The sequence below is a fragment of the Arachis ipaensis genome, chromosome B5 (genome assembly GCF_059453495.1).
Source record: "Arachis ipaensis isolate K30076 ecotype BB chromosome B5, ASM5945349v1, whole genome shotgun sequence".
NCBI classification, from domain to species: domain Eukaryota; kingdom Viridiplantae; phylum Streptophyta; class Magnoliopsida; order Fabales; family Fabaceae; genus Arachis; species Arachis ipaensis.
The window spans coordinates 142,384,650-142,395,055 of NC_142440.1; the positions used below are offsets into that span (position 1 = coordinate 142,384,650).

At 34.1% G+C, this 10,406-nt stretch overlaps 1 protein-coding gene across 9 annotated transcripts; it reads right to left on the reverse strand.

Annotated features, from left to right (window-relative positions):
* Positions 1-5,080: 5,080 nt before the first annotated feature.
* LOC107644217 (uncharacterized) lies at positions 5,081-9,469 on the reverse strand. Of its 9 annotated transcripts, XM_088487841.1 has the most exons (5): positions 9,272-9,430; positions 7,612-9,165; positions 6,391-6,636; positions 5,540-6,143; positions 5,081-5,435 (listed from the first exon to the last, which is right to left on the reverse strand). In XM_088487841.1, exon 2 carries the CDS (start codon positions 9,115-9,117, stop codon positions 7,618-7,620), a length of 1,500 nt encoding a protein of 499 aa, XP_088343967.1. In that variant the 5' UTR covers positions 9,118-9,165; positions 9,272-9,430; the 3' UTR covers positions 5,081-5,435; positions 5,540-6,143; positions 6,391-6,636; positions 7,612-7,617. The 9 variants fall into 9 exon arrangements, with proteins under 9 accessions (XP_088343967.1, XP_088343968.1, XP_088343964.1 ...); XM_088487842.1 differs by lacking the exon at positions 6,391-6,636 and having other exon boundaries at positions 9,272-9,469; XM_088487838.1 differs by having other exon boundaries at positions 7,612-9,455.
* Positions 9,470-10,406: the final 937 nt, after the last annotated feature.

A 10,406-nucleotide genomic window follows, 5' to 3' on the forward strand; every position in this document is an offset into this window, starting at 1 on the left:
ATATTATAAATCGAAATATACTAGTTCGATTTATTTATGAATGCATGCTCTCCTAGTAAATCTAATCACCCTATTTTAATTTATGCATGCATGGTGTCCTAGTAAATCTAATCACTCTGATCTGACTCATTCAATTTATATAAAGAGGTGATTGAGAAGATCTATGTAACGTTTTTTATTTGGGTTAATTGTGTAATATTGAGTTAGGTTTGGTTTAATTATATGTTTTACCCGATTAAAATATGAAAATTATCTTTAATAAATTGAAAATAAATAAATAAATAAATAAAATACAAAGATAGAATAATAAAAAATATAAAATTTATTTTATTCCTATAATTAATTTTTTAAAATTATAAAGTTAAATTTAAAATAAAATTAGAATTTATGCTTTAATATAAATATTTTTTTTACTTTAATATTTTTTAAATACAATTATTTATTTTTTTGTGGGAGATAATTTCTTTATATTCGCACATCATAGCTGATTATTTAAACGAAGAAAATTTATAATTATATTTTTTGTTGTCTGAGTAATGGTCTATGGAAAAAAAAATGCTAAGGAAGTGGAGTTTTTTTTATTGGACTATTGTGTTCAACTCATTTTAAGTAGAAACTAAGTATAAAAATACGTTAAAATTTAAATTCAGAAATTTAATTAAATTCTTGAGTAACCAGAAGGATAAAAAATAGTAAAATACAATTTTTTTTTTCTCAAGAGACATTAAACTAAAAAAATATATAATATTCTTATAGATATATAAACAAATTAAGGTTATAGCTGATTTGTATATAAAGTAAAAGAGGCAAATATTAAATTGGTACTCGAAAGATTTTGACACTGATAAAATGATACATGACTTTTGTTATTGATAAAATAGTCCTTCAATGATTTTAAAATTTGACAAGTGTATCCCTAAATTCGCCGGAACACATTTTCGGTGAAAACGATACTAAGGTGGCCACCGTGATTTGATGACAAGGCAACTTTATTTTGAGTTAGAATTTTTAATTAAATAAATTCTAATCCTACCTGAAAAATCTCTAAATCAATTTAGATTTGCCTTAATTATCTACCCTTATTATTAGTTACTCTGATTAAATCTCCCATTTTTTCACTAAGAGCTAAACTAAAAGGTCACATAAAGAGTGAGAAACGTTTGCTGTGAAAGTCAATCTTGGTGCGAAGGAGAAGGAAGAGACGTGACACGTGAGAGACATTGATGAATCTGGAACTTTAAGTGCAAGGGATTGCAAAGAGCATCATCGCGACTCCATTCTTCGCTGTGAATGACCTTACGATGGTTTTATGTACATTGCCTTTATAGACAACTTTATGATGACTTTGATTGTTTTGGCAGTTTATCATGTTTGTTGTTTGTTTTCTGCACTTACAACATTGCTATAGTCGTTAAGGATGTAAACCCCTCTTTTTTTTGCCACTATCAAAGACATATGACTATACTTCTAGTTTATTCATTCTATCTTCCTTCTACAATTTTTTAGATGGATCGTCTAATTACATTTGTGTATCATCACATAGGTTCTTTACAAAGGGGTGGGGACGGTAATGTCACATACGAAGGGGGTTTAGTAACTGAGATTCATAGGGTGAATGTGGAGACATGCAATTTATTTTTTATTGAGGGCTTATTTCTAGACTTGGGGTTACTCTGGATATAATGAAGTTTATTGGTTGGAACCTGATCTAGATTTAGCCAAAGGCCTGAGAGTGCTTAGGACGGATACTGAAGTTATGAGAATATATGAAAGATGAAGAATGACAACATTGTTCATCTTTATTTTGACCACCCTATTAATGTCAACCTTGACATTATTGAGGAAGATGTGGTCTCTGATGGTAGTAGTAAGACTGTGTATGAAATCAATCCACCTGCTGATAATATGCACGAAGATGAAGTTACTAATAAGAAAATTGGTGAGACTAATGAGAAGGAGAATGAAGTTAATGTTGAAATGAATAAGGGTAATGAAGTTGTGAATGAGCCCACTGTTGTAGTGAATGAGAGGAATGTTGAGGTTAATGAGTTGAATGAAGGTGTGAATGGTTCTATGAATGAAGCTGTGAATGAAGTAAATGGAATAATGAGATCGGAATTGCATCAACTCTAGAAAAGGGTGTTAAGAAGGTTAGAAAGAGGCATCCAAGACCACCACCAAATGGTTTACCCCAACAAAAAAGGAATGGTGAATCTGGACAAGTTAAAACAGTAGATGAAGCCACACATGAGAATGATGCTTATGATGTTAATAATGAAGGTACCAACGAAGACCGCAATCAAAGTGCTTCTCATGATGCTAACGAAGGTGCTAATTTAGACCAACCAATTGTGGATGAGATCGTAACAGAAGTTGTATCAAAAAACACAATAGGTAAACCTTTTTATTATGTTTACTTAGATAATTTCTCCGAAAAATGTTGTACCATTGCTGTGAAACATGTTTATATCATTGCATAAGTTGCACGAGTTGTTTACCTTTCTTAATTAGTTTTGTGACAGATGATGTTACACAAACAAATGAGAATCCAAACAGAAGAAGAAATCATCTAAGGCCTCAATCTTCTTGACAGAGAATTGTTCTTGGAAGGGATAATGAAGCACCAAGGGTAGAGGTGCCTAATCCGAATAGAGAAGCTGGAGACAGTGGACCTGAAATGTATCAATACGAGTATGAAGAACTATGTAGCCCTCCTGGGTTAGATGATGAAGCGAAAGCTATATGTTCTCAACATAACCCGTACACACCATATGAAAAATTACTCTAGAGTTGAACATGGAGTTTGAGACAATGGACCACTTCAAAGCAACAATGCAAAAGCACAACATACAAATTGGGAGACAGATCTTCTATCTTAGAAATGAGAAGAAGAGGTGCAGAGTGATATGCTATGACACCAACTGTCCTTGGTTGTATTACTGTGCTAGGACCAAATATCTACCTTTGTTTCAAATTAAGACCTTTATAGATGAACATACTTACCCAAAAAGCAACAAGAGCAAGTCAGTCACATGTGTTTGGGTTTCTGAAGAGCTGGTATCAAAGTTTCGAATCAATCCCAACATGTTACAGAGAGAGGCACAAAAGTAGTTTAAGATTGAGTATGATATTTCTGTGGGTCAGAAGATGATGTATAGGGCTATGAAAAAGGCAAACGATATCATTGAAGGCACGGAAAAGGATCAATATATACGGTTGAAAGACTATCTGCATGAGATAATGAAGGTTAATTCTGGGTCAAAAGCAAACATAGGAACACCCTAAAGCCGGATAGGTTACCAAAGTTCATGAAATTGTATGTTTGTTTGACTACTCGCAAGAATGGATTTAGGGCAAGATGTAGACCCTTTATAACATTGGATGTGACTTTTCTAAAAAGTTACTTTGGAGGACAATTACTAACAATCATTTCTCAAGATGCGAACAACCAACTGTTCCAATTGCATATTGGATTGTGAATGTAAAGAGACAAAGAAAAATTGGAGATTCTTTCTTGAGGAATTATATATCGACATAGGGGACTATAATGAGAGTGAATGTGTTTTTATGTCTGACCAGCAAAAGGTGATATGCACTATGAATTCTTATTTGTCATGTTAATTTCTTTATATCATTGCATGAATATCTTTCAATTATTTAATCTACTCTTCAATGCAGGGACTAATACCAGCATTACAGGATATCATGCCGAGTGTTAAGCACAAATTTTGTTATATACACATAAACCTGAACTAAAGGGTAAAGAACTAAAGGGATCATTTTCGCAATGTGCCAAAGTAACCACTGATCAAGAGTTTAATGATGCAATGAGCAATATGAAAAGGATCAATTCACAAGCATGAGACACTACAAGAAAAACGCTGAAAACTGTAGGATTTACTGTCGAAATTATCAAAAAAATTTACCAGTATAAACCTCGTCAGTAACTATTTACTGGAGGATTTTTTCGTCCGCCGCTAATTACCGGCGGATATAAAATTTTAATTGCGAAATTCTAGAGCTTGTTACTTGTTAAATCTGACAATAAACTCGACGGTAAACTTAAATTTAATAATTTCAAACAAAAAATTAGCAAAAAAATTATTAACAAAAACTAAACAATTATTATAAAAAAATTGAAGTAATCAAGAAAAAAAGCAGCAAATAAATTCAATAACAGCTAAGCAAATAATTTAATATATAACTACATAGCAAAAAAATTAATAATACCTAACAAAAAATTAGCAAAAGAATTATTAGCAAGAATTGAATAATTATTATCAAAAAAATTAACAAATTAATAAGAACAATGACAGCAGCATTAACAATCATTAATAAATTAATAAGAACCATAACATCAATAACGACAAAAACTAAATAATTATTAGCAAAAAATTGAAGTAATAAAAAATAATAATAGTTAGACAAATAAATTCAATATACAATTACATATCAAAAAATTTAATAATACCTAACAAAAAATTAGTAAAAGAATTATTAACAAAAATTGAATAATTATTATCAAAATATTTAATAAATCAACGAGAACAATGACGACACAAGAATAATAACAGACTGGCGATGATAACAGAGAGAGATTAGAGGTGGCGCATATTTTAGCAGGCTACATGTCCACCATATGAATGCGGTGGGGGTAACTATTTAAGATACATAATGTTTATAGATATATAGATTAATAATTTAATATTAGAAGCAAAGTAGTAACAGTAATTGCAGAGACTTTGAATCTAGAAAAACGGAAAATGGAAGCGCCAGTGATCAAGTATGTGTTGGTGCCTCCTGCTTCCTCAACACACGCACTTAAAGAGGACAGAAAATGAATCATTATCTCTTTCCTGGATCAAAGGCGAATAAATCATATTGATAGCAACACTATAACTAAGCACATTGATAACTTCCCACTCATTAACCCTTTTGATAATATACATTGCATTTAATTTCTTCTAGAGTTTTTCATGCTTAATCTGTTTCTCATTTTGGTTGGGCCCATTTTGAAACCAAACACAGCTCTATGTTACAAACATTTATTTCGGAGTTCTCAATAGCATCATTCTAGCTATTTATTTTATATATTTTTTTCTTGATAACAAAAGAAAGAATATCATTAATGTATTGATAGAAAAGTACAAATGGGTGGAGGAAAGAGTTTCTCCAAACCATTGGAAATACAAACAAGTTCGGAAGCTTCAATGAACGGCAACTTCCAATCTCTCATCATGTCTGAGAGGGAAAGTCATCTGAAAAAATCATATATTTTAGACACAGATGCTAAACACCTTTTTCTATCCCAAACAAACAACTTTTCCTGTGAATCTGTCATGAAATGTACGAAGACTGTTCTAGCCAAATGCTCCAAATAGTGGAATGTATTGCACATTGCCACAAAAATTTAGCCTCTTTCTTTCTCCCCAAACCTGCAAACATCATCAAAAGATAAAGGGGAGCACATTAGTCGAACCCTTAACTAATATAGAGGAATATTTATCTTGAAAATTATAGTAATAAAAAACCAGCATACCAAAATCCACTATAAGAATCAACTGAGTCAACAGAAGCATTCAACAAAATAAATCTAAATTAAAACTCTCTCTGGCTATTTGGCAGCCATCAAAAGTAATTGCAGCTCCGACTCCTATCATTAATTATTGCCAATACAACAGTAACAAGAATCATGGCCTCTTTCATTTTCTTCTTCTTCTTCTCCATGTCCTCTATCTTTTCTTCACACGCAATATCTTGAGTTTTGACATCAAGTGTCATCACATGCTTTAGCATAAAAAAGACAGCATCTTGATGTGTGGAACTTCTTCTAATAGATAACGAGATAAAATTGGGAAGTTTAGACTTTAGATGGATAACCTAAATCGATTCTGTTTAGGCTGTAATCTGAAAAGTAAATAAAGATAAAAAGGAAAATCAAAAGAGGCGACACACATTTTAGAAGTTGGATTTATTTTTAAGGTGGAATAGAAAACCGTATAGCTTATGAATACATCCTTAATCCCCACTTGAATTCGTTTTACTACCGTTCTTGGAGGATTCGGTCAAATAAACAACAGTTTACGGTTGCTATTTGCTAATGATAAATGTCACCAGTCATGGGAATTTGTTAGATACTCCACCTACAAAGATAAAGAAAAACAAGTTGCACAATTTAGGAATAGCAGGGAAACCATAACAAAATTATTAACAATTGTGAAAATCAAAAGTGCAAAGTTAGTTGAATAAAATTGAGATAGTCAAAACCTTAGTGATAGTGAGGTCATGGCATTGCCAAAGTCCTCTGCCCCAGCATATAGAGAATTTATATAACTATTCTACATATTCAACAACAATAGAAATGTAATTTTAATTTGAGATGTATTTTACCTTCTTTTATCTATTCAATAAGCCTCTAGCAATTATTTCACGAAGGAGTTTTCCTGCCGTAACATTCTCATCTTTTTCAAACAAAGCTCAAATAATGGTTTAAAAAGTCACAGCATCAGGAATGCAACCATCATGTTCCATTTTTGACAACAGGACCAATGCATCTTCAAACAGACCCTCTCTAGAAAGACTATTGATCACAATATTGTATGTCTGGCTGGATGTTTAGCCTCTAACAGGAAGATCCTGAAAAATCTCCTGAGCATGTTTAAGTTTTCCACTTTTGCATAGGCCATCAATAAGCATGTTGTATGAGTGTATATTTGGTTAATTGCAATCTCTTCCATTTAACTGAATAACACTAGTGCCTTGTCAAGTTGTCGGTTTTTGCACAAGGCATCTATCAAGAAATTGTAAATGAATATAGAAGAAGGTTGACCTTTATCATGCATCTCAATAAAAAGCTCCAAAGGGCGAGAGAATCTCTTTGATTTGCCCAAGCCATCAATAAGAGTGTTGTAAGTTACCGTATTAGGAACTAAGTTCTTGCGACACATGTTTAGATGTACAAAACTACAAGCTAAAATCACGGCAAGAGAAATATTGATGCAGAAAAATATCTGCTTTGAAATACTTTGGTGGCCAAACCACACACTCATTTAAGCAGGTCAAAATCCAGTGTGAATCAAATATTGCCAATCTCCATAGAGAAGTCATTGATCAACAAGCAAAATAACAATAAAATTTGAAGTTGGGAAACCATAACCGAATTATTAACGCACTTATATTTTAGAACCACATTTTTCATAATAATGTAATTTTCCTTATACAGAATGCAATGGATTTGCAAATGTTTATAACGCTTTTTTGTTTTTCTTAGTTTGTAGCATGATAACAGTTAAGATATATGATCTCATAGGATAAAAGTAAAGAACTATTAATTACTATAAAGAGATCTTAAACACTAAACCTGTAAGCTAAACCTAGGAATATCCTCTAAAGAATCAATAAAGCATAGTGGAAGTAAAAAGGATGATAGCAGTTACAAAAATTGAAAGTTAAAAATTAATTGAATAAAAATGAGATAGTTAAGACATCAGTGGTATTGATGTTATGGCATTGCCAAAGTTCTCTGACCCAACAGATACAGAATTTACAGAACTATGATACATATTCTGCAACAATAGAGAGGTGATTTCAATTTGAGTTGATGTATCTTACCTTCATTCATCCATTCAATAAGCCTCTAGCAATCATTTCCCGAAGAAGTTTCTCCGCCATGTCATTCTGACCTTTTTCAAACAAAGCACGAATAACGATTTCAAAAGTCACAGCATTTGGTAAGCAACCATTGTCTTCCATTTTTGACATCAGGGCCAATGCTTCTTCAAATAAGCCCTCTTTGCAGAGCCCATCGATCATAATAGTGTATGTCCTCACATCTGGATGATAGTTTTTAATGGAAAGATCTTGAAAAATCTCTTTTGCTTCTATAAGTCTTCCATTTTTACATAGGCCATCAATAAGTATATTATACGTGAATATATTCGGATCAATGCCACTCTTTTTCATTTGATTAAATAACACAAGTGCCTTGTCAACTTGTTTGATATTGAACATCCCATCCAACAAGGAAGTGTAAGTGATTATATTAGCAGGTTGACCTTTATTATGCATCTCAACAAGAAGCTTTGAAGCACAAGAGATTCTCCTTGATTTTCCCAAGCCATCAATTAGAGTATTGTAAGTTACCGTGTTAGGAACCAAGTTCTTGCGACGCATCTCTTCAAAGAGATTCAAGGCATCATCTATCAACTTACTTTTGCACAACCCATTAATAATAATATTGTAACTTTGGATATCAGGAGTCATTCCTATCTGGGCCATTGTGTCAAATATGCATTTTGCCTTGTTTAATTCGTTAACCAAGCAATACCCATCCATTAAACAATTATAAGTAACCACAGTTGGCTCCACAGAATCTTTTGTCATCACAGCCAACACACTCTTGGCATCTTTGATATTTCCCTCCTTACATAGTCCATCAATCAAAGTATTATAGGTACGAGCATTTGGAGTAATGTTTTTCAGCATCATATGATTTAGTAAATCAATGGTTTCCTTAAGTTGGCCCGCAAGGCACAATCCATAAGTTAGAGTGTTGTAGGTGATAACATCGGGAGAGATTCCCTTAGCAAGCATTTCAGAGTATAAATGAAAAGCATCACTTACAAGCGTAACCTTACAGAAGCTATCAATAATTGCGCTGTACATGAAGACATCAGGAGCAATCCCAGAGCGTGGGATCTTTCTCAACACTTGAATAGCAGCTGCTGTGTGTCCGGTCTTACAAAGCCCATTAATCAAAGTTGCATAAGTGACTTGGTCGAAGTGAAATCCATAAGCCAACAATCTATCATGAAAGTGCAGTGCTTTTTCAACCTTACCAGAGAGACAGAGACCTTTAATGAGTGTATTCAACGTTATGATATCAGGCTGAAAACCCATCCTGAAAATCTTGGTCAATACAGAGAAAGCAAGCACCATACGACCCATGCCGCAACAACAATTAATTACGATGCTCAAAGTAACTATGCTGGGAGCAATTCCCCTGGTTTGCAATTGCTGAAAAAGGGAAATGGCGGAAGGGAAATGGTGCCTCTTGGCAAGAGACCCCAAAATCTGGTTAAATTGGATGATGGATGGAGGGCGACGCAGAGAGAGCATGCGAGTGAAGGAATCAACAGCTTCATCAACATGGCGAGGGGATGTGAGCTGAGAATGAGAGTGAAGGCTTGACATTGAACATGAACAGGAAGGAAAGCGAAAAGGGAAAACATAAGGCACAAGAAAAGAGGGGAAATGAAGAGAGAAGCTGAACCTGGAGAATGAGAGTGATGAAAATGATGCTGCACGCAACATGTTTGTATAAAATCCGATCAAATGAGAAGAAGGGGTTGGAAGAGAAAAGAGCGAATTGAATGGTGGAAACAATCACCGCATGGAAACAAGGGTTTGTTGAGACTTGAGTTAGACACCAAAGCAAAGAACCATGCTACGGTAGTACGGTGTGTTAGCTAAGTGGTCTGATTTGCAATTTCATTATTATTGAAAAAAAAAATTCTAAACGGTTTTTTTGATAATTATTTCAAAAGATAATAATATTTTTAATAAAAAATATATTTTTTTATTTTTGATCTTTATTTTTATGAGATTATTTAATTTTTTTATTAATATTTTTGGGTTAAATATGGTTTTAGTCTCAAAGATTTTCAACCAGAATCGAAACCGTCCATCATCTAATTTTCGATTTAAAATCATCTTTAACGTTTTTTTCGTATTAAAATCGTCCTTTTAAATAAAATTTTTAATTTAATTCCTAAACTACCCCTATTTTAATAAAAAAAATAAAATTAAAAAAAAACGCGTTTTAGGGAGGGGGACAAAGGAAACGCGTTGGGGGTGGGGGTGGGGGGAAAGGAAACGCGGGAGGAAGGGGAGGAGTCCATCGCCATAGCCGCCGCCACCATCGCCGGTCCGGCCACGAGCTGCCGCGGGAACCACGACCAGAGGAAGACATCGCCGCCTTCCCTTCATGTATCTTTCTGCCACCACCGTGGAGTGTGTCGCCGGGAAGGGGAGCCCGAGCTGCCGATCTACCCAGCCGTGGAGTGTGTCGCTGCCGTTCATGCATGCTCCTGCCACCGCCGATCTACCCAGCCGCCGTCGCTCCGTCACCCACGAGCTGTCTGCTTTGCCTTCTGCATCTGCTTCTTTGTGCTTTGAATTTCTGATTTGGCTTTGTGCTTCTCTGTTGATTTGGCTTTGTGCTTGAATTTATTGATTTGGCTTTGTGTTGATTTGTTGATTTGTTATTTTCTGTTTTTACTTTTTACTTGTGTTAAATTTGTGTTGATTTGTTGATTTTCTGCTTCTCTGTTGATGTTGTTATTCTTGGAGGTGGAGGTGGGGTGAGAGTGGGGGGAAGGGAAGATGGGGAGGGGGAGGGGACGCGG

Bases quoted from the DNA above. Each gene is read 5' to 3' on its own strand.
- LOC107644217 (XM_088487838.1), bottom strand. From the start codon at position 9,312: ATGTTGCGTGCAGCATCATTTTCATCACTCTCATTCTCCAGGTTCAGC.